Raw genomic sequence first — 27,800 nt, 5'->3', positions numbered from 1 at the left:
ATCTGCTGATGACAATTATCTCAGTCCTGTGAGTACAACAAAGTCCAAACATGTTTACATTGAAATTCTTTACAACCTCTCTGGCTCCTTTCATAAAAATGAGTGCTATTGGCTTGGAAATAGTGTTCAAGATTTAGGGTTTAGGGAGAATGACTGAGATAAACATAATGTTTGTGGGAGTCAGGATTGGTCTGGGAAATGGCATCTCTCAGAAGAACAGGTTTTATGGCGAAGAAGTAATGCTGAAGATTTAGTGGGGAAAGTCTGAGACAAGCAAACACAATATTCTGAGGGATACATGTGAGGCCTGTCCTAGAAATAGCAAAAGATCACCAGGTTGTAAACTATATGCTTCTCCAGATGCCAGGAGAAAGATAGGTAAATGTCTCTTTCCATTGAAATGACAATCCTGCATATATAACTTCTCCGGTTTTCTGTGAACAAGGACCTCTCACTCTTTAACATTAGTGTAATTCTTTATTCATTTCCCAGAAAAAAGGGCAGTTTTATTGAAGCATTTGTTATCCAATTTTACTATTTGATAGTAATATTTACTGAGCGGTTTGTACAATCGATTCTGTCATTTGTCTAATCAATTATTGTTTTAACTGTAAACTTAGAAACATTTTAATATTTGATATAACGCTACACAAAATTTTGGAGTCAACATATAAGAACAAGGCACTGACAGTTGCGATCTTGAAATCCAGTAAAGGAGACCAATGTAAGCCCATAGGAGGAATCATGAAGGACCTGCATGGTATTTTAATGTCCAGGCATAAAAGACTATCTTCTTATCCTGTAGCAATTAGGGAAGGTTTGGAGAGTGTTTTTAATAGTACTGTAGCTTGGACTTCAGGTGAGTGAATTTCTTCAGTGATATAAATCACTCTACAATGGGCTTGTTTCACGTGTAGGAAACAGCGGAAGTGAAGATCACACCATGTTCATTTGCTTCTGGGCCATAGCATGTGCTCTGATACAAAGGAAGCACATGGACTGGTGTGAGGATAGAGCCAGCGGATAAACCTAGAGATACAGGAAGAAGAGAAACCATAGCTGTTATCTAGTTTTTGGTGCCATGTTAGATACTTTTTCTATTAACCAAAAGGTACAGTGAAGATTTCTGTGGGGAGTCAGAGTCACTTACGAGCTTTATGGGACAAGGTTAAGTACCGAAAGATCAGGTATCAGAGGTTCAATTTCAAGTTTTTAAGTTTTAAAAGTAAAAACCGGGGTGAAACTCGAATTTAAAATACTGCTCTTCTTTTCCTTCTGAGTTTGATTCACTTGAACCAAGAGAGCAGTTAAGGGAGCTGAGCTCAAGAAATAAAAGTAGAATGCTGTGGTTGTCAAATTTTTATCCTGGAAGATAAAACCTGCATTCTGAGGAAATGAAAATAAAGGCTGCGGTGGGACAGGGGGAGGGGAGGAGATGTCCTTCAGAGTCACTGGCTGACGATGCTGTAAGAGCACCCAAGTGGAGGTGCCCATGGGCTACTTAGAAATTTAAGTTTGGTCATCAAAATGAAGGTCTCGGCAAGAGTTGCGGACAAGAAGCACAGTTGTCAAAACATTTGAAACATACAGGACACACCACACAGAGAAAGTGCAGACATGGGAAAAGAGATAAAAAAAAAATAGAAGAGATAATGTGCAGGAACGTTTTCTCGAAGTGCCCTGAATGTGGAGGAGAATGCTAGAATGGGAGGTCACCCAGAGGGGCCCCTGGCTCAAGAGTGAGGAGTGTGGGGGACCCCAGGTAGACAAGGATAAATACAGTCTGCTTGCCACCAAGGGAAGCAAACTGGGGTCACCATGAGCTTCTGCCTTTTCTTTTCCTAGCAAAGGTCATACCAAGAAGACAAATAGCTTAAGGACATGCCGAGGACATATCAAGGACATACTAAATACACAAATAGCACAGAAATAGCTACTTTTAACATTTACATTTCTTCTTTTTTTTTTTTTCTTTTTTTCAGAGCTGGGGACCGAACTCAGGGCCTTGCGCATGCTAGGCAAGCGCTCTACCACTGAGCTAAATCCCCAACTAACATTTACATTTCTTCTTTTGAGTTGTAAACTGAGACAATGATCAGATTACATCATGACTTCTAAGCAGAGGATAATCCTGCTTGAATCAAGGGTCACCTTTTATTATGGAGTTATGTGATTTAGAGGTAGTCAACTTCCCCAAGTTTTGTGGTTCATTTGTTAACAACCCTTATGGTCTAAAATGAATTTAGAAATATTCTCATGAGATCATTCAGAATGGTCCAAGACAGGCCTGTTTGTAATATCACTTTGCAAACAAAGAAACAGTCATTTATTTTCTTCACTCACAAACGTCTGTGTCTGCTACTTTAATAATGTATTTAATTGTTTGGGAATTTATTAAAATGAATAAACCATGGAGCATGCCCTACAGGAATCTATGCTTTATTGAGCTAATGCCATTACAATGAAAGAGGACACATTAAATAACACATGGTATAATGTAGTGTTTTATGTGGAGGATAGCTACAGAGTTAGGTGTTCTGTAGTTGGGGCTTTCCCTAGAAGAAGAATCATAGACAAGTGGATTAACCAGTAGGAAGTCAATTCACTTATTTCTGGATGGTAAGAAATGCCAGCATTGTTGAGTTCCGATGAGTCTTCCTCATAGTCCCACAGGACAGAGGGCAGAGAGAAAGGAAGCAAGCTCTCTTCTGTATTTTAATAAAGGCACTCATCCCATTTATGAGGCTTCATCCTCATGGTCTAATGATCTAGCTACCTATTGACATCACATTAAAGTATAACTTCTCATTCATATATTGGGAGGACAGAAACTTTCTGTAGCAAAAGTTTGAGCAGTCGTGTTATTTTTAAGCTACTAGTTAAGGGGATTAGTTAACATCTACATATTTATTATGAAAAAAGACCCATAACTGTACTTATAGAATTATTAGAACTGCATATTTCTATTTATTTCTATAAAAGTTCTACTGGGGTGTCTAGCAGAGTCCCTGTTAATCATTGTTATCTAGTAACATTAATATTATAAAAATATGGATAGATGTACAGAAGCCCATATCCCCACATAGAACTCCTTATACGTTCAAGGAAAGAATGTTCTGGAAACAGTGAACATGCATTTTCACCATGAGATTTCTCTATGCACACTATGTGGAATGGCAAAGCTACAGGTCTTATGAAAACATGAGCGTGCTACTCACTACGCGGTGGGTGTGGGGAAGGATGCCCTGTTTGGCACCGTTTGGCATCTTGTCTGTGCTTGGCCCCAGCTAAAGAAGGATGAGGTCATTCCCATCCCATCTGTTCCCTTTAGCAACCAGTAGGAAGTGCTACCTGCTCACTCACAAGCAAAGTAAGCCATGGAGGTGTGTTTGTAAATGTAGTCTCCGAGCATAAAAATTGGCAGATCACAGAGGAGCATTCAAGAGAACAGTTCCAACGGAATTAGAAGCTTTGGCTCATTTAGACAGAACCTGTGGACTCATAAATTAGAACTCTGTGGATCTGAGTTATAGGCAGCTAATTGAGCCAAATTAAGCAAAGGAGAGTGCGGTATTTATCATATAGACTATAAGAAAGTCACGCTGAGTATCTCAGGCTGTGAGATTCAGAATACTTTTGGGCCACATGGAGTACTGAGATCCTGTGTAGAGACGTTGGACGTTTATCTTTTTCTCTCCTTCTCTGTACATCTTCTGTGGATCCATTCTCTGTTTCTTCCGTGCTCATGGTCAGTCTATGAGCAACCATCCTAAGACGCCTGAGTCTGCGTGTTGTTACATGTCCAGCTACTGAGAGAGACTCATCCCTCTGCCTACATAGTCTGTGTAACATGTTAAAAACAGTAGCAATGCAAAGGAACGGACAGGTTGCATCAGGAGCAGGGCACATGTTTGAGAGGTGTGGGAAGCATAGTGAAGTACAGGTAAAACCAGGTCTTAGGTAATTTTATTTTGTGGGTTTCAGGCCATAAAATGCCTTCCATTTGCATCAGACTGAAGTGGAAGAAGGAAAAAAAGACTTGTGGGGTTTTTGTTTGTTTGTTTGTTTGATTTTGATTTTTGGTTTTGTTTAGTTTTGCTTTAGACCACCAAAACACTGTCTATTGAAGTGAAATGCACCTGAGATGCAGACCAAAAATAAAAACATCATTGTTAGCATAAAATAATGAAATAGAAAAGGAAGAGGTTTTGAATAGAGCTAAGCTGGTAAAGAAGTGTCTGTCTGGCCACCATGCACAAAGTCCTGGGTTTTATCTCCAACACTGTATAAATGGTGGGCTGTGGGGCATTCATATAATCCAAGCACCTGGGAGGGAGAAGCAGAAGACTCAGGAGTTCAAGGTCATTCTCCACTATGTAGCAAGCCTCAAGATCAGCCTGGGCTATGTAAGACCATATCTCAAAAATAAATACAAGAACTCAAATAAAATGTGTAGACAGTACTTACTCAGGTTCACCAAAATTCAATTTGTAAGTTTGCTTTATTTCAAAGGCTCAAAGGAACCTTGCAATGACTAAACGTTACTGAGTGGCAGTTGTATGCAGATTTTCTTTGAGATACATGAAGAGTCAGCCGCCAGACAAACTAGATCAAGTCTTGAGAATGGTGCAGCTGAAGATGCTGAGAACTGACCATTTATAAGAAATCAATGGGGAATGCCTTTTCCCCAGTTTTCAGTCTTAAAGATGTATGCTCTGCTTAAGTAATTTTCTGTTAGCAGGAGCAACTTTAAGAGAAAGAGTTTGCTGGCCAGCCAGCCTATTTCACATGGTAAGTTCCAGGCCACTTTGTAACCCTGTTTCACAAAAGGATAGATTCTTTATGAGGAAATACAGACACTTAACCTCTGCCCTTACACTTGCATGTGCAGCTGTCTACAGAGTTGTGTGTACAGACACATACATGTGTCATCACAGAAGGGAAGTTATAAAAGAGGGTGTTTGTCAATATTTACACTAATTTGTTTTCCGTCACTATAACAAAATACTTTAAGCTGGTTACTTATAATTTAGGACATTTACTTAGCTCATGGTTTGGAAAGCCCACATTTCAAGATTGAGAGGCCCCATCTGCGGACTCCAACACAATGTAACAGAAGAAAGGGAAGTGATCATGGTGGAAACAGCATGGCACAATGCATAAAGTAGGTTACTTTACGTCAATTCACTCTCAAGAGCCAACTCATTCCAAAAACCAGCATCATTCCCTAACTAAGACAGCATCTACTATACCCCAATCATTCTGCACGAGTCCCTACCTCTTAAAGGTTCCATATCCTCTTAACAATGTCATGCACGATAAAGTCTCCACCCGCACAAACTCTGAGGGGTTCAAGCATATCTGAACCAATGCAACAGGGCTAGGGACAATTTCCTACAAGGATCAGAGTTCTTCTAGGAAAAGTTCCAGGATGCAGCTTTTCTCAGGTCGTTAGAATGGTTCTGAGGCTGGGGACACCCTTCAAGTCTGCAAGAGAAACAGTAGCGTCTTACTTAATCATGACTCTCAAGCACCAGCTACGTGCTGGGCACTAGGACAAATACAGTGGTGGCAAAAGCACCTTGTGTGATCTAATATCTAACCAAAGACCACACATTGAAAGGTTAATAACAAGAAGTGCAAGTGTTACAGAACACCATGAGACTTTTTAGTAATTTAAAGATGCGGAAATGTTAACAGGAAGTATTAAGCTGTTTTAATTTGTTCTTTAACAAGTCCTTACATGTATGTAATTCATCCTATTCACCCTCATCCGCCCGCCTTCTCTTATCCATCCTCCATCCCTATCAGTGCCTCCCCCTTCTGCCACCAAGTTGCCATAAGACTTTTCATGTCTCTTTGTTTTGCTCTGTGATTCACTGGGCTTAACCAGCACCGTTCACAGGGCATGGGTCTGAAGTTATCTACTAACTCAGGGGTCACATCACTAAAGATAATGACTTTCTCTAGCAGGACGTTTCAGGTACCAGTAGGGAACCATGGCCTTCTTCCTCATCTAAGAATCAATCTTGTACAGGTCTTATGCAGATAACAGTAGCTGTTGTGAGTTCATGAGTACAATGGTCATACCCATAAGACAGTGGTTATAGTCCTCTTGTTGCCTGGATCTTATGTTCTTTCTATCCCAACTCTTCCATAATGTTCCTGGAGCCTAGGAGAGTGATAGTGGTGTCCCATTTAGAGATGAGCTGTCAATAACCATTTGTCCTTAGCACTTTGGCCAGCCATGAATCATGGCGTTAACTGCTATTTGCTGAAAGGTAAGTTTCTTTGATCAAGGGTGAAGACAGCAGTGATCTATGGCTATAAAAATTGTAAGAGGCAGATCAACATGAGCAGTTAGCAGAATGAAAGAAGAGCCAATAGCTTTCAAAGTCATACGCCTTTGACCAGATCCATAGTGTAAGATTTGAACTCCTGCATGTAGAGTGGGCACCAGATCCGTTCAGGACTGCTACAACAGTGGAGCCACTATTGCAGAAATATGCTCCTCTTGATTGACAAGTTGGTATTGTAGCATGTAGGGTCAAAAGCTGGTTATAACCGCAGCTGACTTATCTCTCCTACAAACCTAAATGGAAACCTCTGGAATTATGAAAGCTAGCCAACGGACAGAGCATTTCCAGGCAGGAAAAGAAGGATGCTAGTTAGGACACAGGAACATAGAGGCACAGAAGTGAATAAGATATGGATGCATGAAGGCAATGGGATGACTCCAGAGTGCTTCAGGAATGGTACTCACGTGGTCACAGCAGCATGCCATACTTTCACATTTACTTGTTGTAGAGCTCAGGATGGGTGTTGTCTTATCTCTAAAATAGAGACAGTAATACCCCTATTCTGGCCTACTACACTCTCTTGATTAAGATCATGCATTAGTTTTATGAAATCATATTGCTGAAAGACAAAAAATCGTTTAAGCGTCTACTAGAAATTACGGTTTCATACACTGTTTGGCTGTTTATCCTCTCAGCCTACGCAGTCCAGAAATTCAGACAGTTTATGTGTTTCCATGAACATATTCCCTCCTCCCTCAAGAAGAATCTGAGGAATCAGCATAGTTTAAAACTGTATCTTCACTTCTTTTCATGACATCCATACAAGTGTTCTTGAATACTTACTTACTCTCACTGCTCACAGCTCAACAGTGAGAAGAACTTTTAAAAATGTTGCTCACACACTTAAAAGGAGAAACGTCTTCTCTTTTTAAAATAGTTTAAGTATATCTACATTGTCTGTGCAGTCATTTTGAACTAGAATTCTTACTTTTAATACTCATCGAGTTTCAGTTCTGCAATTATGTTTGACAAAAAGCATAATGCAATCTTTTTCTTTTGTGCATGCGTGTGAGTGTGTGTGTGTGTGTGTGTGTGTGTGTGTGTGTGTGTGTGTGTGTATAGAACATGTGTGGAGATCTTTGTAGTTTCTCTTTAACTATCACTTCAGCCTCCAAATCATCATTTCTATAGTTAGTTTTTATGTTGAATATGTTGGTATGTCATATATTCATGTAAAACATATCAATCATCATTAAAATCTATGCATGTTAATATATGTGTTAGCATTTTACTTCAAAGGTCATAAATAAATTCATAAAAAAATTGAAAAATCCAGATCCTAAAACAAACCAGTGGTGATATATATTACACATTTTCTTGTACGATTGACTTGATGTTTTATTTTATTGGTTCATATTTTTTGATGAGTGAGAGTTAATAATTTTGATGAGGTTAGAATGACCACTTTTTATGCTTAATTATTTTTATGTCCACTATAAAATATAGTTGCCAGTCACCAGGTCTTCAGGGCATTGTCTGTTTTCTTTATGAGCTTTGTGAATTTGATTCCTACATTTAATGCTATAATATATCTCGACTAATTTCTATGTGTGGTTTAAGGAATGTGACTTTATCCCTTTTCTACTATGAGCCACATTGATTTCTCATGGTTCTGAAGACTTCACATTTGAAATGAGGGTGCTGCTGGCTGGGTTTTACTGAGGGCCCTCTTTCTAAATGAGGACTTTGTATATATCTTCATGAGTAGATAATTTTCTGGGCACTAGCCTCATTCAGCACAGCTAATACTGACTCAAATTTTAAAGTAAAGTTTTTACTGCGTGTATACCATGTCCACACTCTCATAAAGCCAAAAGAGTATAAACCCATCATAAGTCATGGATGACCTGCCCTCACTTAGGGCCTCATATTTTTTTTTCTTTTTTTCGGAGCTGGGGACTGAACCCAGGGTCTTGTGCTTGCTAGGCAAGCGCTCTACCACTGAGCTAAATCCCCAACCCCTTAGGGCCTCATATTTTTCCTTTGTGTATCATCTGGTGGTAGACTGAAGTGAATTAAATATATACTGTAATTTCATAAAACTTGTTCAGCCCCACCTTTCTTTTCTGCACTCCTTCTACGATCCTGAATCCTCAAGTCCTGACTTCTTTGGGAAACAAATTCAAATTTATATGTCTACATCCTTATTAAAAGGCTTCTTGACCTCCCCTACCAAACCCATATTTTTTGTTCTTCTACTTGAATTCTCTATTTGCTGTTCTATATCAAGAATCATGAAATACCCTGAGGGAAAAATAGCTTAAAGATTATCTGCTTTCCCACTGAAATTCTCTTCCTCTGACTTATTGATCCCTTGGATTCTGGTTGTCATGGTACCGTTCTAATGTCTGCAAGTAGTTTTTGAAAACATTTTATTTGTTTTTTTTTCTACTCATTTTCAGCATAAGAGTTGGTTTTCTCCAAGGTATTATATTTTAGCTAAAATCTGAAGTTTTTTAAATACCGCCTAAAAATCTCTCACTTTAATCTTTTCCAATATTAGCATATTGAAAAAGCTGTGATGTAACTATGGTTTTCGGGGGAGCAGGGGCTATGGTGACTATGCTCTTAAGAGTATGATACTTGCATAATGTGATGCAAAACTTAATTTTATGATTAGCAACCCTTTGTTTAAGGATAAACAATAGCATGAAACAAACATTAGTGGAAACAAAAGTATAATAGTCATATTATGGCTGTAGGCAAATTTTTCAGGATTCTGACCCAAATACTAGGTCTCTTTGCAGTTATCTTTGCATGTTTGATTTTCAATCTCTAACAGTCCCCAAACTCTTAACATTGTTAAGAAATCTAAGTTGAGAATTTCTACCGAGACTCAAAACAGTCTCTGAGCTGTGAATTCCAGGGAAAATCAACGAGGATGTTACCTACTTCCAAAATACAATGGCACAGGGTAAACTTTCCCATCCAAGAAGGAGAAATGAATCACAGATGGATTCTCATCCATCATGACTAAACTCAGCAGGGAAGTGATTAAACCCTATTCCTCTATGTCCAGCATTTGAAGAACATGTCATAACTTGTCAACACGCTTGGAAAGTCCCATCCTTACAACTGTATCATTAATGTCCCATTAATGTCCCATTAATGTCCCTTTAATGTCCCATTCTCTCTTTGGAGTGCTTCCGTTTGGTACTTGCTGCCGTTCTTAGCACACATTTCTGCTATGTCCAACATTTTAAGTCTACCTAAACTTTAACGCAGGATTTACCTTCACGACTCCGTACAGATCCTTTTTATAGGAAGCCTGGAGAGCATTTGGCCCTGGTTGATGCTGCTTTTCCCTGCAGGGTTTTCTGGGGCCTTTGGTACACTCCTCTCTAACTTCGCAACTCTTAACATTCTGCATGCCTGTGCAACCAGTAGTTCCATGGGAACAAATCCATGCTGGTTTTGCTGCCAGCTGAACAGCGATTGAGCTTGGACTGGAGTTTTAGTTTCTCCTTAGTGTCTGGGTGGTTGGACCTGGGAAGTTTTTCTTCTAGGTACCCATTTTGAATGGAGCACCTAGCAAAACTCTCCTTTCAAAGGAAAGCCAAATGAGTTTGGAATTTTACATGTAGGAGTCTTGGATAAGGAGGTCCCCACTAACTCATGAAACTCATCCCAGTGACGTTTTCTATAGGTCTAGTGCAGAGAGACCAGCTTCTCTTTAATGACACTAATACCTTCAAGAGTACGTTCTCCTTGAATGAAACTTTCAAATTCCTTTTCTTGATAACAGTCAATTTTTATAACTTTTTTTACTCTTCAATTTGCTCTAAATTACCACTATAAACCGTGTTAAAAGCAGCCAGTGATAACCAGGCCACAGCCTACAAGTAATGCTGTCTTGAAGTTTCCTCCACAAACTTTCACTTGACCTTTCACTTCAGAGTTCAGTTTCATTCAAATTGTCAGATTATAGGTCAAATTACAACAAAATGCAGTATAACTAGTTTCTGGTACAGTTCTCCATATTGAGTCCTTGTTCCCATCTGAGACCTCATTAGTATAGGATGACTTTACTACCTCTGTGTCCATCTTGCACTTAAGTTTGAAATCCTGTCAAGTCCACCCAGAAAGCTTGGCTTACAATTTTCTGTGTTTCTCTAGCTCATACCTCTTACAAATTTCTTCCACAAACCAGTTTCAAGTGCCTAAAGTGACATAGCCATTTAGGTAAAGCACTGATTCAGTCCTTTGACTGTTAAAATTAGTAGGCAACCCTGGCTAAAGGTGTATTATGTTTGTGTTAAGCAGACTCCAGTTTATATCAGACAATTTTCATAATCAAAAGGTAATTTTTTAAATGTCGAAAATGTAAGTAGAATTGGAAATAGCAATATGGAACCTCACCAAGCAGTGTAAGCCTCTCAAACACTTCTCAGAGAGTGTCAGTACCATAGAAAACAATCCACTAGACCAACCTCTGGGTAACTGCTGTGAAAAGCACAGCTTTCATGTGCAAGGAAATGTGCTAAAGAGGGTTTACTCCAAAGAGCAAATATGGCAAACACCCTAAAGAGATATTCATTGAGAAATGGATAATTTTGTGGAACAAATATATTCAGCTTAGTTCAAGTAGTAAACTAGTTGTGCATGTAATACCCCATGAAAAGGGTCATTGTTCAATGAAGATATAGCATAAGGTCAACACACAAAATTTAATACTATAAAATACATATTATTTGCTAATGCAGTCATACAAATATTATAAACAGATTGAGATCTTCCAAGTGATCAAACAGATTTTCTCTTTAAAATGTGATTGGTATATAGACTACTATATAGAAATCTTTAACATATCCTTAGTGTTTTCCAGAGCAAGTGGGTTTTAATGTGTGATGAATCTGTGGTAGAAAATAAATAAAGCTTTATTAAATTGTCTTCCATAGTCTCTTATTAGCTTGCAAACCTTAGAAACTAAGGCTTTTGAAAATGAAGAAATATTTTATGACTGTAAAGTCATTTGTGTTTATTAAAAAACCTAATACACTGCATTAAATGTGTACGCTACAAAGAAAAGTGGGAGAAATTAAAATTCACAGGCAGCCTATGCATGCCTGCAGAGTTCCGTTCTCTACTCTGAGTAGTTAACACTGAGAACTGAAAAATACATTTAGGTAATAGGAAAAGTGCATCTGGCTTCTGAAAACCAATCAGAGACACAAACGATCTTCCGTATCTATAGCTGCGACAACCAAAAAGGTAGACCACGGTCTGCTAACGTGGTCTTGAGTGGTTGGTGCCATTCTTCACAATTAGTTTGGACAGTTGCCACATTATTTCCCATGGTGAGCCACATAGATCCTTAAGACTGACCATCTGGCATTGTCTAGAACATTCCACTTCTACTAAAAGTAGATTAACCTCTAACTCTACAGCAGACATGGAGCTTCAAAAACAGGCAACTCACCACACTCTGTCTAGCATTTACACTCATCTAGCCTGGCAGACCCTCTTACTGTCATTGATGTTGCCTAAAATGCAATTTAGTTGAGATACTGCTATACTCATTGAAACTCTTGAACAAGTAAGATGTCTAGCATCACGGAAGTACAGGTGAATCTGGAAACATTATGAATTAAGGTAACCTAAATACACAGTGAAACTGAGCCCTTGTCTCCCGTTAGTGACTTTCTCCATCTTTCCCACTAACGGCTGAAGCTGAAGCCACTCTTTGCTTTTGGAGCCACTTTAACACATACACCTCCAATGTTTTATGAATAAAAGTGAATCTTAAAGAGACAATGACTTAATTGAAGACACAAAATGCTTTGAGTTCCTTGTCCACTCATTAAGGTCATGCTGTAGGAAAAGAACTGCTGACACTTCTCAAATTCTCATAAAGCATAAATCCTATCAGAAACTGATGGAGGGGCTCTTCAATGTGGATAAAATAACACAATGAAACAAGACCATTTGGAGCTAAGTATACTCAAAGAGATGTAGGCTACTATACAAAGGACTATCATTTGGATAATAGAATCAAGTGGAGAAAGTTTTGACAATTCATTGGCCCATGACAAGGAGGAAATTTATATAAAAAGAACAGAAGAAAGGGAAGGATACAGAGGAGGGGAAACCCTTGCACTCTCCAAAGAAATTACTGAAAAGATCTTTCTAACTAACATTCTGGGATTTCTTTAAATCCATAATTTGTGCCAAAGATTCCAGCACAGATTTGGGACTTATATTTGACAAGCCCCCATATGCTGCCTTTCCCTCCAAGCTTTTACTCTGACTTGCTGAATCTATAGTTGTTTGTGGTTTTACAATTGCTAAAAATACTCTAAAGCCAAGCTCCTTCTCTCAGTATTTATGTAGCTGGTAAAAGGGCCAGTTAGGCATCAGAGTTTCTAAGCCTTGGGCAACAATCTTTAGTAAATATGCCTTTCACTCAAAGCCCACTGGCAGGTCTAGTCTGCATTTTACTTAAATGCAAAGGAAAAGTCAGAGACCAAAACCCTCAAGATCAGGAAGAAGGTTGAACTCTTCTCAACTGCTTCTATCAACAGTCAATTAGTGTGGCTTGGAATTCTTACAGTTACCACATAAAGCTGTCAATCAACTGAAACCCAAAAGCAACCACAAACTGTTCACTAAATGCCAAAAAAGAGTCAGCTACAGAGTCATTGAGTTTCCCATCACAGCTCCCCTGGGGTATATAGAAATGCAGATGCTCTCCCAGCATGCAAATCAATGCACCTGTGCAAACACTGCCCTATCTCTAAGGACAGTCCCCACCTTGTTTGTATGCTACCCATCCCTAACAATCATGACTGCCTACATCACTTGCAAGGTGCAGTGCAAAACTAAAACATTAAGTCCTTGGTTCAAAAACTGGAAAAGTGTTAAAAGTGCAATGCAAATCTCTAATCTACAAATTCTCTCTCAGTTTTATAGCTGTCATTTAATTTCCTGTTCACTTGTACAGAAAGGCATTCTCAGGGGAAAACCTCTCATTCCAGTTGTTGCCCTAGCTACTCATTCTGGGACTTGCACATGTGCACCCTCCAAGATGCAAAGTTCTACTCCTAATCAATCCCTGTGCAGGTACCATGGGGGAACTCAAATTGTCACCTGCTTCTATGTGCTTCCTACCAGAGCCATGTTATAGATGCACGAACCAGAGTATTCTAACAGTCCAGAGACATCTGAAGCATCTGAATCAAGGAGAAGCAAGAGGTTCATCTCCCCCCATAGCCTGCCAACTGGTAATTGTGTACTGAATGTTTAGAGAGAGAGAAAAAGTAATAGAGAGAGAAAAAGAGCAAGAGCAAGAGAGAGAGAGAAAGTGTGAGAGAGAAAGAGAACAAGAGAGAGGGGGTACCTTGGTTCTTCTGGGGTTTGTGCCCAAGATCCCTAAAGTGATAATACCTTGATGGGAGGGTATAGCCAAAACCCCATGCAAGTAGAGATACTGATGATATGTGACCATCTGTGAGTTTATGCTTCAATCAAGACATGCTCCATTTTCTCTTTCTCCCATCACTTACAGAACACAAACTTAAAGATAAAATTGAGAGCATTTTAAGAGGCTGATCCCAGAATACTAAGTAGCAAGTTTGGGTTCCTAGAGGGATTGTGCTAGTCTCTGGCTTCTGAAGCTAGACCTACTGGGAACTCTGGTGACTGACACCATTTGACCAGGCAATGTGCAGACATTTCTCCAAAGTAGAGTTAATTTTAAAGTCAAACGCATGCGGGAAGATTCTAGAACAACAAAGCCCAGTGCTTTGGACATATTCTCCAGAAAGAGAGTTTTAGTAATATTTTTGCAAGCTAACTGCTCTTTCCTATTTTAATTTATATATCCAAGCACACGTTTCTCTTTATTGTCTCCTCTCTGATGATCATAGTTTAATGGTATTTGTGAACTCAGGTTGGCATGTTTTATGTCCTTGTTAGCCTAGTTGGCAAGTTCAACAGCAAACAGTGTCTCCTTGTCTAAAAATAAATGGATTATCTCAGTAGGAATGAAATTATGCCGACTCATCACTATTTCTCATTTCTGGACTAGAGATTCAGATTGTAGAGTTCAGCGTGTGCTTTTGAATGTTCTGTGAGTGCTTGCCATTTAATGGCTGTCCATTCACTGATGGACTCTGCCTTCTCCCTACTATATTCAACTATGTGTAGAAAATCTTTCCTTGAAAAATGACTCTACGGAATTAATTCTACATGGGGGTTTCAAACTCACAGATCTTCTTCTCAGAACCTGTTAGTCATCATCTTGAAGGCTTAAAATATTGGGCAAGCCACGATGGTTCCCTTCCTTCCCCCTCCCCTTCCTCTTTCTCCCTCCTCTTCCTCTTCCTTCTGAGGTTCTAGTCTTCTGTTTGGATGGGATAGAAAACTGACATGGTCCTCTTTGGTTATGCCTACTGTGCTATCACCAAAGATGGGGGGAGGTGACCAAATACAGACGTAATAGAAAACATATGTGAGTTCACTGAAGAAAATAAATCCACAGTTTCCTAAATCGAGAAACTTCCCTTGAACTCTGCCGTCCTCTTCAACACTGCCAAGAACATGTGCTGGTGGTTCTTCCCCAGGACCTTATGCCTGAAGATCTTTCCCAGGGTAGATGGCCCTTTTGTATGGCATAATAACAGGATCCCATTCCTGCCACCACTTTCTAAGCTACTGGTCTTTCTTAACACTTTCTCAGCGTAAGGGAACTCAACTTAGCTTTAGTCTACATCCACATGACTACCCCATCAACTTTGCTGTGCTTAGCGAGTGGTCTCTCTTGCCAAGAATGACACACTGGACATATCACTCTGCGTTTTGTGTAAGGAATCATCAGCCAGGAAATGAAATGCTATGTCCCCTTATGACAGAGTCCTCCAACCTCAACAGGTGGGTCTCTTGACATTCTACTATTATACATATAAAATCTTATGAGTGCAAGAGAAAACACGTGAGACTTGAAATGAAATGGCAGTCATGCCTTTGTGATAGAATAATATGGTATACAATGTAAAATGAATAGGAAAGCCATGGGCTCAGATATAAATTTACAAATGCCATCAAGAGGCATTGTGGTAGAAAGTCAATCCACACGACTGTCTACTGTCCGCAGTGAAGGGAAAGAATCAGACTAGGATAGATCCATGGGAAAGAGTTGGTTCTGTGATGTAAAAGTGAATCCACTGATGTTGCTTTGAGAAAGGAGCCCCGACAGGAAGAACCAGTCACTGCTGCTCGTTCCAAGCAAGACGCAGAAGCAGAGACATACTGGAAGGTTCAGGAGCCAAGCTTGGCCCTGCTCTGGACCGGGCACCTCCTGAGTGGTGGAGTCACAATAGCTGTGCACATACTGTTTAACCCCTTGCTTTTTCTTTTCCATCTTCAGGAAGAGGCAGCCAGAATTCTCGCCCAGCAGCCAGTGTCCGTCGGCACATGCGCAGCTTTGAAAACCCCCACACTGCAGTGAATGTGTAAGAAAAGCTGCATGGAAACACAGTGTTTTGCCCCTTGCTTTCTCTCTCCTGGGTATTTCCACTTTCTAACATGGAACCAATTGTGGTGCATGCCATCAAGAATGAGGGACTCATGGACGTGCCGTGGTTTGCACGACTGTCTTATCCAATCGTCCATCGTTCTTAAAAGGACACTGTCAAGCCGTTAGTTTTTTCTGCTTGTTTTCTGTTCCAATGCAGCACTGTCCCCAGCTTTAAGGATTCACTTTGGTCTGTGACTCCCACTCATGAGCTCAAAAGTGAATCTTCCCCTCAACAAATTTGTCAGCTTCTTCTTGGCAAACAGAGCCTTTTCTTTTCTTTTTTTTCTTTTCCTTTCCTTTTGCCTCCCCACTCCCGGCGCTGTTGCACAAATGTTTGAAATAATCGCGTCTGCATTGAAGTAAAAGCCATAGCTGAAATTTATGGAAAAGTCCCACAATGTGGGTGTGTGAGGGCGGGTGCCAACATGAGCCACTGCCGGGTGTCTCCCACACTCTAGGGAACACAAAACGAAAGGTTTGTGAGTTCCACTTAAAGCAAATTTTATAAACAAGTAAACAAGTAAAAACAGTTTCCCCAGCATTCTGTATGATTTTTATCAGACGTTCAAGTCAGATAAAAACTTTGCATGTTTGGTCCAATTTTTGACCTTTAGCTCCTTGACAGTGTCTCTTTAAGTTAACCAAAGCACCTAGACCATGTTCGATTCATTGTGCACGGAGTCTGTGGTTTTTATCAGCTGTTCCTTTACAGCCCTCCAAACGCCTGGGAGAGTCAAAGGTACACATTCCTGCAGCACGAGGGAGCCCACTGATGAGGTGTCTGTGGCTTGAATAGCTCTTCAGCTAGAAGAGCCCAATTCCTTTCAATGTTTAGTACCGAGCTGGCAGCAGGGACTGGTAAATGGAGCCATGCTGCCTCTTCCTTTCCTCAGTGAAGTGTACCAGGAAGTCTACTGCCTCCTCTTGTTAATCCTGTAGAATCCTATATACAAACAATGCAGCCTCCACAAAAACAATCATCCAGATGTAGGAAGGACACATTGGGTAGCCATGCCAGTGTCTGTAGTGTGGCACTCGGGAAGCCACTATCAGAGCCACTGTACCATAGCTGGATGCCCTCCTTGACATTCTTCCAAGTCTAAAGGCGGTAAATATTTCTTGCACTGTGGGTGAGTCTCTCCAAGGACATAGCAAGGGGATGCTAATTTGTGACAGCTGCTGGCTGCCTGTCAAAAGAGATTGATAGGGATGGATGTGTTTGCCCTGTCAGGGCAGCAGGGCTAAAGAAAAATCAACTGACAGTTCGTGACTTAAAGGTGAGTTCTATGACCAAAAGTACAACCCAAATACACTTCTTTGGTGATGATTAAAGAAGAAAAAAATATACATATCAGCGAAGCTAACAGGTGGGTTGTTGGGGACTTAAGAACAGGCTATTCCAGCCTCCTGTCTTCAAACTGTGAAGGAACAGAAAGAATCAGTGGCTTTCAACTTGTTTCCCTCAGACTAAGGCCAGATATTTTTAGTTATGGTTGTCCTGGTAAAAAGAAAATAAAAAAAAAAGTCCTTTCTTTAACCTCCAGTATCCACTGATTTTTGTAAAGAGCATGCAAAGAGACTAACATAAGAGGTAAACTGGGTCACTTTGGTCTGTCTCTGTCACGCCTGCCGCTGAGGAATAATCTAGGCAGAGCAACACAACCGCTCTATATTTGCCAGGCAGACTGTGAGGACTGAAGTTCAGCAAGGGACTGGCAATTGAAATCCAAATCTGGCAGAGGGGAGCATAAAAGAAATGACAGTGTTTGACCTGAACTTCATAAGTAACACGATATATTCCTACCTGTGTTTCCAAAATGATTCTTACCACACATGGGATACCACTATGAGGACAATTCCCTGGTACACACATTTTATCATTTATAATAATTTGTAAGTCTATGTATATGTGTCTGTTAATATATTTGAATACAGATTCCCAGAGAGGCCAGAAGAGGGTGTCGGATCACCTGGACCTAGAGTTATAGATGGCTGTGATATGCCCTATTGAGTTCTAAGAACCAAACCCACGTTTTCTGCAAGAACACTGTCTTCAACCTGAGAATTTCCTTCATCAGCTAGTAAATGAATAAAACCCAAAGACCTTTTCAAACTTTCTTGAAAAAGTTCAATAACCATCCGAATTCTCTTGCAGTTTGGAAATGACTCGGTAATTTTATCAGAACAGTAAGCACTCAGGCCGAGAACAAAGTTCTAGAGATCTTCATGCTTCATTGATTTTGATAAAATTGAACTTGGTATATATTTTTACTTTATTGGTTCCTTAAAGAAACCATGAAGTTATTGAAAAACAAAATGGTGTGTGTGTGTGTGTGTGTGTGTGTGTGTGTGTGTGTGTGTGTGTGTGTGTGATATCTGTGTGTTGTCCTTCATCCTGTATCATGAAGCTTGAAGATCCAGGGATCAGTTGATCTACAGACTACTAAGTAAGAGTCAAATATTTTGACTTTGGAAACTATGTATTTCATTCAGACAGTGGTTCTGTGCCTAGCCAATGTTACGGATAGAATTCAGAGAGAAGAAGCAAACTTACAATGCTATACAAGATTACCTAGCTACAGAAACTATGGAGTTCTCACATAAGAAGAGTTCGTTCACCTGCAAAAGTACGTTTGAGAGTCTCTGTATTGTGAGTAACAGTCAATAGGCAAGATGGCTTAACTAGGTTCCTAATCTTCCATGGTGAAGAGATTATGCTAAATATGCTGTTTTTTTTTTCTGGAACATTTCAAGTAGTGGAACTAGTGTCAATATGGAAAGTAACTTGGGTTTTCCTGGGAAAACAGAAGCCTATCTCAAATGGTTTAAATAGTCCCGATGCCTAAGAATCTGCAAGAGCCACCTTCCGTCTGGTGTCATCTGGTTGATGCGTATGCAGGTGAGAGGATGGATAGCTCCACTAGATATTAGGATGGATAGACTCCCAGATTGGGACCATATCAAAGTGCAGCTTTGGGGCAATAATAGGTAGGCTACCCTAGCGCTGGTGACTCAGAGAATCTGCTCATGTTGAGTTGTTCTTTCCCTACTGGAACACCCTGGCATTTCCTGACTCCCCCTTTCATTTCATTACACTAGTTACTAGTGAGTGATCTTGGAGAGAGAAAGGTGGGGAAAGAGAGCATATACTAAGTCAGGTAACAACTCATCAGACCCAGTTCTTTCCTTCCATCATTTGAGGACACTCTTTATTCTCATGTCGTAGGACTTAGCAGCAAGTGCCATCTCAATGGGCCCACTTCCCCCTTTTTATAGAAGACAAATGCTTGACTTCCCAGGTTCTCAAGTGGGAGCTTTTCCTGCTTATGGGGAGAGCATGTAACCTGCTCATGTAACTAGCACTTACAGAAACAAATAAAAAGCAGGCAGGCTCACTCTGGATGCCAATGATACAATAATCTGTTTATATGGCCCACTCCCATATTTAATATCTTTTTTGTGATAGATTAACATGAAATACAGATGCAACTACATTTGTACTTACTACTTTGAGATTCTCCATATTGCAAGTAATTGTGAGTAGACAAGATGCTTTAACTTCTCTCTACCCTCTAGAGTGGTAATATTTTGTTTTGTTTTGTTTTGCTTTGCTTTGTTTGGGGGGATTGTGACCCCAGCTAATGGAAGAAAATCAAGGCAAAAACCTCAACCTATTACTTCCTGGATCACAGTCTCAGACCTGTCAATTCTGTTCTGCATAGGAGAATGAAACATGGTTTTCCCCTCTTCATCTCTTCCTATAGTCTTATTATCACCAGACTTAGGGTCACAGCCTGTGCGCCCAACGAATCAGCTTCAGCTACTTGTCCTGGAGGAGCCAGTTAAGAGTCAATTTAAATAGTGAAATCGAGAGAAGGAGATTTATCCAGTGCAGACTCATTGAGATGGGGACAAGGAGACTCACTGATTACCCAAGTCCATATTCTTGCCCTGACTTAAGGTCATGGCTTAAATAGAGAACAGGTGGGGTTCAAAGCTAAGCAATCATGCCAAAGAGTGCTTCAGCCCAACACCAGCTCAGCGCCAAGCCTCTCTCTCAAGGTTGCCTGACAAGTTGTAAAGCCCCTGGTGTTTCAGACATTTTGACTCCAAAGACGGTGAGAGGGTGGGGAGGGCTCTGTGTTCTCGGGACAGGCCCCATTATTTTATAGCCCTATAACCAGAGAGGCTCAAGGTAGGTTTGTTATGTCATTGACTATTTCATTATCAATAAATAATATGTAACCACGTAGTTATAGCCCTGACCCACAGTATTTTATCTTCAAGAAACGAGTTACTTTGAGCCTAAGGTCTGTCTTTGAAAGTTAGAGTGCTTTGAGACAATTATGTAGAGTTTTCTAAGTCAGATCACTTGGTTTGCTCCCACCCGCTTTGAGGCAGAGTCATGTGTAGCCCAGGATTACTTAGAACTTGCGATATAGCAAAAGATTTTGAATTTCTGACTCTCCTGCCTCAACTTCCTCATGCTTAAGATTGCAGGTATCACTACCATGCCTGGTATATGCAGGGCTAGAGATCAAAGCTAGACCTTCCTGCACACTCGGCAAGCAAGCTTCCTGTTACTCGTGATAAGCTTCCAGCTCTTTCTTAAAATTAAAATATTAAATAAAGGTAGAAGAAGAGGAAGAGGAAAAGGAAGAAGAATAAGAGAAAGAATAGGAAGAGGAAAAAGAAATTAAGAAACTCCCAAAATGCTGCTGTCTGCACTTAAACAATGCTTTCACTTGATCTTAGCCAAAAGGCCGAGAAGCGATTAAAACAATGCTTTCATTTCAAATGCTAATATTTGTATTTTATTCTTTTGTGATACACTAAAGTTTATGTATTTTTCTCTCCTTAATATCGAGTTTCTAGCCTCTTCACATAGGATGCTCCCTTTTCCCAGGAAACAGGATTGGGTCTTTAGCTGAATCAGTGACTGTAATTACCTTTATTAGTGTTTACTGGATTACAGAGGATAGTGAAAGCATCTAAGAATGTAGTTGCCTTTGTACTTAGTGGTAATTTATCACAATACTGTTCACAAGCATTTAAAAGGAGCGGTACATTTTCTCCTATAAAATTTTATTTGTTCAGTCTATAAACAGTGCATGGAGAGCATGTAGATCTGTAGACCCTTCAGATTATCTGTGGACCACGCATGAGAAGTGAGTGTTCCTAAAGGAACAGTTAGTGCCCTGTGCTGTAATGTCTGTGCAATGATGTATTTCCTCCAGTGTCTTTGATTTTTTTTTTAAAGGCGATTTGTTTTGTCCTTGGGGAAAAAAGGATAGTCTAATTTTTATAATCCATCAAATGTCCTGGGGCATGATATTTGTTTCCTAGTTAAATAGGACTTTTTGCATAATTTAGAGCAAGACTCTGAATGGAAGTAATGCTACCAATTTTAACAGTGATGGCGAAAATCACCCATCACAAGACTAAAAATTGTCTTCAATTAAAATAGAACTAAACTGGGATTATAGCTGTCTGCCTGATTATCAAAAGATACTGTTCACATGGTCCAAAATGAGGCCCCGGGTGGCTCTTTAGACAGTGATGAAACAACTGATTGTAGTCTATAGGAAAACATCAGGGTTTTCCCAAAATGCAAGGATACCTTGAAGCTAGTTTTAGGAGTGACTATGCAATCTGTCATTGGGAATGACCTTTTCCCCATAAATAAAAAGGTCAGTATTTTAGCTGTCATATCTATTTTCGAGGTTTTATATATACATATATATATATACATATATATATATATATATTCAGTATCAGACTTTAAAACAAATCTCAATTTCTTAGTCTCAGTTCACTTTTTCAGAGTTATAAAATGTGAAATGTTGGACATTATTCTCATTTTAAGTATTCCAAGAACCATATGTATGTTTCAAAGCCCTTATTCTTGTTTTTTAAAATGATCCAATAAACCATTGTCATAGCGATCCTTCTCTGCTCCCCCCCACACTTCAAACACAAGACTGTAATGTGGGAAAGTCTATTTCACACCTCCACCTAAGAAAGAATGTTCATTTTCCACTTTTTTTTTTCATGTCACAACTTTGTTCTTATTGTGTTCCTTTTTTTTTTTTTTTTTTTTTTGTTGCTTTGGTAGGTATAAAGAAAAAGCAAACTCCTAAAAAGGAAAAAAAAATAGAAATGAAGAAAATGACTTCTTTTAAAGTATTAGCACTGCTTTTATTAATAGAATGCTATGGTAAGGTGTCGCCATCTGCTAAAAGTTATATAGAAAATCAGCATAGTCTCAAAAGCCAGATCTGAACTGCTGCAATATGCAGAATGAGTAGAATTTCTGGTTGACATAGAAAATTTTGTGTTTTCTTTTTCAGAGTGACTTTCTCCTTGGTTGGTTTCTTGGGGTTTCAGAAGGATTAAAGCTGATGTGTTAGCTTTGTATTCATGTGCCAAAGTGTCTGAGAAACTCAACTGAACAGAGGGATGATCTATTTTAGCTCATGGTTTCAAGGGGTTCAGCCCACGGTCACTAGGCACTGTGCTCTCTGGACCTGTGCCAAGGGGCAGCATCTTGGTACAGATCATGGGGCCAATCAAAGCTGCTCACCTAATGGTGGCCAGGAAACTCTCTTTCCCCTTCGATTGCTGCTGCTCTGAAAAGCAAATTCTCAATACAGGAGCTTTTGAGAGGCATTTACGAACCAAGCCATGACAACCGAGAAGGTTAGAAGGAAGGTGGTGTTCTAGAACTTTTCTTTAGCAAGGATACATAGGAAAAGATCCAAGCAGGGTCCTTTGTCCTAGGGACCAATGCTTTGTAGGATCTTAATTTTGTCTCATTTGCATCAAAGTTGGCAGAAGGATTAATGTGAGCTGTGGGTAATGTGTTTGCTAGTCTTTCCTATTTCTTTTCCAATGTGCCTGCTCATTTGAGTATTCCTAGGGCAAACCATATTAGCGGCTGAGAAGCTGAACCTTTATGTGAGCCAGAAATAATGTTTTAATATTAAAAAGGGAAAATAGGAAATTATGAAATCCTTCAGCCACTCGCATATTTGATTGTTTGTTTGTTTTTCTACTTGTCTGTTCTTGCTTCCTTTGTGCTAGTGTCCTGTCTATGTGCATGCTTCTGATGGGAAAATACAAACCAGAATTAGCAACTGAGAGCTTCTAGTTTAGGAATCCCACAGCACAACAAGAGTAGGTTTATATGTAGGTCTTAACTTGTCCCAAAGACTAATCTCTGTATTGTATTGTCTGTGGGAAACTTAAGTGTGTGTGTGTGTGTGTGTGTGTGTGTGTGTGTGTGTGTGCGCGCGCACACACATGCACAAATGCGCATGCACTTTCATTTTATTCTTCTACTATTTTGATAATCCTTCAGTCTTGCGAGCAAAGATAATTTTAATTTTAATTTTAATTAATTGCTAACCATTTCATTACCTGCCATCAAAGGGACTCTTTTCATTATTGCAAAGTGGATGGTGGTGGAGGGCCAGTGTGCTTGGGGAAATTGTATAACTAAATGAAAATAGCTGTAGCCCCATCAGACTGAGCTTTCTCGCCAGTGACTTTTCTTGGGTCCTTAGCATGAGCTCAACGTCTTGGCTCCCTCTTCAAAGGCAGCCTAGGGTACCTGCAGTAGCCAGTGTTTCATTTACTATATGGGGAAGCTGCTAAGGTAGAGGGTACGGCTGAATTGTCCAGCGTTGGGGTGAACAGAATTCAGAAGCATTTTGTCCTCTGTGCAGGAGCCATGTGTAAATAAACCCATTTCTATTTTATTCATAGTTCTAACGGCAAGTCTGTGTCATGGTCTGAACCAGGTGGAAGACAGGCGCCCAAGGGACAGCACGTGTGGCAGCGCCTCTCTGTGCACGTGAAGACCAACGAGACGGCCTGTAACCAAACAGCCGTAATCAAACCCCTCACTAAAAGTTACCAAGGCTCTGGCAAGAGCCTGACCTTTTCAGATGCCAGCACCAAGACCCTTTACAATGTGGAAGAAGAGGACAATACCCCTTCTGCTCACTTCAGCCCTCCCAGCAGCCCTTCTATGGTGGTGCACCGACGCGGGCCACCCGTGGCCACCACACCACCTCTGCCACCCCATCTGACCGCAGAAGAGACCCCCCTGTTCCTGGCTGATTCCGTCATCCCCAAGGGCTTGCCTCCTCCTCTCCCGCAGCAGCAGCCACAGCAGCCGCCCCCTCAGCAGCCCCCGCAGCAGCCCAAGTCCCTGATGGACCAGCTGCAAGGCGTAGTCACCAACTTCGGTTCGGGGATTCCAGATTTCCATGCGGTGCTGGCAGGCCCGGGGACACCAGGAAACAGCCTGCGCTCTCTGTACCCGCCCCCGCCTCCGCCGCAACACCTGCAGATGCTGCCCCTGCACCTGAGCACCTTCCAGGAGGAGTCCATCTCCCCTCCTGGGGAGGACGACGATGATGACAGTGAGAGATTCAAGCTCCTGCAGGAGTTCGTGTACGAGCGCGAAGGGAACACCGAAGAAGATGAATTGGAAGAGGAGGAGGACCTGCCCACAGCCAGCAAGCTGACCCCTGAGGATTCTCCTGCCCTGACGCCTCCTTCTCCTTTCCGAGATTCCGTGGCCTCTGGCAGCTCAGTGCCCAGTTCCCCCGTATCTGAGTCGGTCCTCTGCACCCCTCCAAATGTGACCTACGCCTCTGTCATTCTGAGGGACTACAAGCAAAGCTCTTCCACCCTGTAGTGTGTGTGTGTGTGGGGGGGGAGTGCGCATGGAGAAGCCAGAGATGCCAAGGAGTGTCAACCCTTCCAGAAATGTGTAGAAAGCAGGGTGAGGGATGGGGATGGAGGACCACGGTCTGCAGGGAAGAAAAAAAAAATGCTGCGGCTGCCTTAAAGAAGGAGAGGGACGATGCCAACTGAACAGTGGTCCTGGCCAGGATTGTGACTCTTGAATTATTCAAAAACCTTCTCTAGAAAGAAAGGGAATTATGACAAAGCACAATTCCATATGGTATGTAACTTTTATCGAAAAAAATAATAAAACGTAAAAATAAAATCAACAAAAATAATCTCTTCTTTTGCTCAATCGTGCATACATATATCTGCCCACACTCCCGTGGTAAAACTAGAAGCGAAGCAGGCCCTGCGATGGTGCCAACTGAATCCTAAGTTCATCATCCTAGTGAGCAGATGGAGAGAGGGCAGGAGGCGGGGGTAGGTTCGGACAACAGCTCCCATCTCAGACCTTGACTGTGCTGAGTCTTCAGACTCCTGGACTAAGGAAGACCCGGGGACTGACCTTATGAGGGTCCCTTTCCACTGCTGTGATCCATTGCCAGCCTGTAGTCACCCGGGATAAAGGCACAGTAACCTTTTGCATTCCTGTGATTCCCTGTGTTTAAGGAAAAGGAAAGTATGAGCAAAGCTATCACCAAAAAGAGCGCCATTAGAAGTTACGGGGGAGAAAAAAAGAAAAGCAAGATGATATATAAGCACAGGGCCTTGAACAAGGTGAGCGTGCTTCACAGATTCCGTATTAATGTACAGATACTTTTGGAGAGGAGAAAGATAACAAGGAGTGTCAGGCCGTTTGTGAACTCACTTGCACTGTGCCAACCAGGTTCTCCGCTGCCCTTCAGCAAAAGAGGACAAGCCGCGTTGCCAGGTTTTACCTTCCATTTACTGTAGCAAATACTATCAACCAGTCGGACTTCTAAGATTCAGTTTCAGTTTCAGTACAATGCGGTGCCACTGTTTCTCCCATGTGCTATGGAAACGAATCTATCTTTGAACTTAATGATGTATTCATAGCAACTATTACTGGTTTAGATTTTTTCCTTTTGTCACAGGAGTCCCTGGAACTAGTAACTGAAAGTGTTTTCCTGCGTTTCTTGTATACATGTGATTATGAAATTCGTGCCATTTAATGTCAATTTAGCTGTCACTAGAAGACTGTCTTTTGGATATAGTATAAATATTTTTATGTACCAGTGATGTTCTCCATACCACGGTTACCATGTTTCTCTGGAGGTTGGGTCTGTGGTCTGATGTTTCTCATGTGCAGCTTCGATGGGAATTCTTCTAAGTGGGATTTATTTTTCAGATATTTTATGATATGAGAATGTTATTAATGAAGTAATTTGAAAGTGCATTGTATAAAAATGGTCACCAAGCAATGCGTGACAGTAAAAGGTCCGTTTTTATAAACCTGCGCACATTGTTATTAAAATGTAAGGTTGAAAAGGCAATATTTAGAATATTTCAGATATATTTTTAAAAAGTTTTTCCACAGCTACTTGAGTTTCATGGTCTTCTAGTATATAACAACACTCAAGTCTACCCAGAGTGTCTCAACTATCTGCTTGTCAATTCTGCTTAATTTTATTTTCATGCATTTAAACTTTTATATCTTTGTTAGCATCTCTTCCTTATGATCCTCATGTGTACTATTATGTAATAACCACATACATGTAATATCCACATACATGTAATATCCACACATGTAACATTCACATACATGTAGTCCAGTTATTCCATCTTGACCCTACCTTTTCGAACCCAAAAGAAAATTGTTCTTGTTATTTTTATTTCTTCTGTTATTTGTGAGATGAACCCGTTCCCTTTAAATAATCTTTGTTTGTGCCTTATGTTCAGTCATTTTAATTTGCTGTCTTCATGTCGAAGCTGCTGGTTTCTCAGCCAAAAAGCATCATCTTAGACTCTCTAAATAGCCAAAGCATCATGAGTTTGGAATTTAACATCAGCTCCCATGTCAGAGTTGTGCTCCTCATGTGATCCCACATTCTACTGCCCAGTGTAGTGAATTCCTTTCCAAGAACTCTTGCCTTTGCTTTCCAAGTTATTTTTGAGCATCTTGGTTGCAGAGATCTCAAGAATTTACGTCTTGGATTCCACGTTTTCACTACGAAGAAACAGAATGAGAAGAAGAAGAAAAATTAGGCAGTGTAGAGCTGGGCGTAGTGGTCCAGGTCTTTAAGCCCAGGCTAGCCTGATTTAGCCAATAAATTCTAGGCCTAAAAAGAGAGACCTGTCTCAAAACTCAAAGCACACAACAGATGCTAAGTAGATGGGTCTCCATAATTGGGAAGCCAATGAGAGAATGCATATTTCTTCCTATGTTCTTTAAAACTTGAAGCAGTTACATCCGTCTTTCATCATTACGGGACTCGTGCGTTCAGAGCCTTTTGTTGTTCTTTTGCCAGAATAGATGAGGCAACATTTGCCTATTCGAATGCTGTAACAGGCAAGTTGACTCTAGGGTTTTGGTCTGAGACATTTGGTGAACACCTTCAACACTGATTAAAATATTACTGAATGCCTACTCTTATCCTGATTATGAATCTTCCAGAATAAATAGAATATTAGCTCATATAATTGTTCAGAATTGGAGATGTATGCCTACTACCCTGTACCTAAAGGGCAAAAATATCTTCACTGTAATGTGTGTGCTTCTTCAAGGTGTTTTGCTTCTTGTAAAAGTGTTTTCCTTTGGCTTGTTACTGCCTTTTGTCAGATAATCTTGATGACGCTGTATCATAATAAATATTTTCTATTTATTAAATGGGCATATTCCTTCTCTGAACTTTCTAAGCATTACACTAGCAGAAGTAGTCTAGAATAACACATGAGCCCAACAGTTTGATTTTCCCAGAACACACTTCCAAAGAGGAAGTTTGAAGCAGCACACAAAATTTGCAGGGCAGGTCATAAAGTGGAACACAGTTCGGCTTTGAGGACATGTGATCTGAAATTAGAATATCAAGTCCCATGACATCCGTTGAGATTTGTGCTTTTAAGAGAACAGGAAGGGTTGTTTGTGTCTTTAGTGCAACAATGGAGACATGGATTCTACCTTTGTCCCATCAGTGCCCATCGAACTCTTAGGTACCTTGCTCACATTGCTAAGGAAACCTAGTTATCCAGCTCCTTAGCATCTTTCT

General features: G+C 40.5%; 1 protein-coding gene across 4 annotated transcripts in view; it reads left to right on the top strand.

Moving 5' to 3' along the window:
- The window catches only part of Grm1 (glutamate metabotropic receptor 1), a 394,906-nt gene extending 367,485 nt beyond the window's left edge, over positions 1 to 27,421 (top strand). The window contains exons 9-10 of one of the 4 annotated variants that reach the window (NM_001114330.2): positions 15,724 to 15,808; positions 23,641 to 27,418. In NM_001114330.2, coding sequence (NP_001107802.1) covers positions 15,724 to 15,784 — 61 coding nt within the window. In that variant the 3' untranslated portion in view covers positions 15,785 to 15,808; positions 23,641 to 27,418. Of the gene's footprint in view, positions 1 to 15,723; positions 15,809 to 23,640 lie in introns of all 4 variants that reach the window. The other 3 variants (XM_063280712.1, XM_017588777.3, NM_017011.2) reach the window with 3 other exon arrangements.
- Positions 27,422 to 27,800: the final 379 nt, after the last annotated feature.

Source organism: Rattus norvegicus, chromosome 1 (genome assembly GCF_036323735.1).
Source record: "Rattus norvegicus strain BN/NHsdMcwi chromosome 1, GRCr8, whole genome shotgun sequence".
NCBI classification, from domain to species: Eukaryota; Metazoa; Chordata; class Mammalia; order Rodentia; family Muridae; genus Rattus; species Rattus norvegicus.
This window is presented reverse-complemented; position numbering and strand designations above follow the sequence as displayed.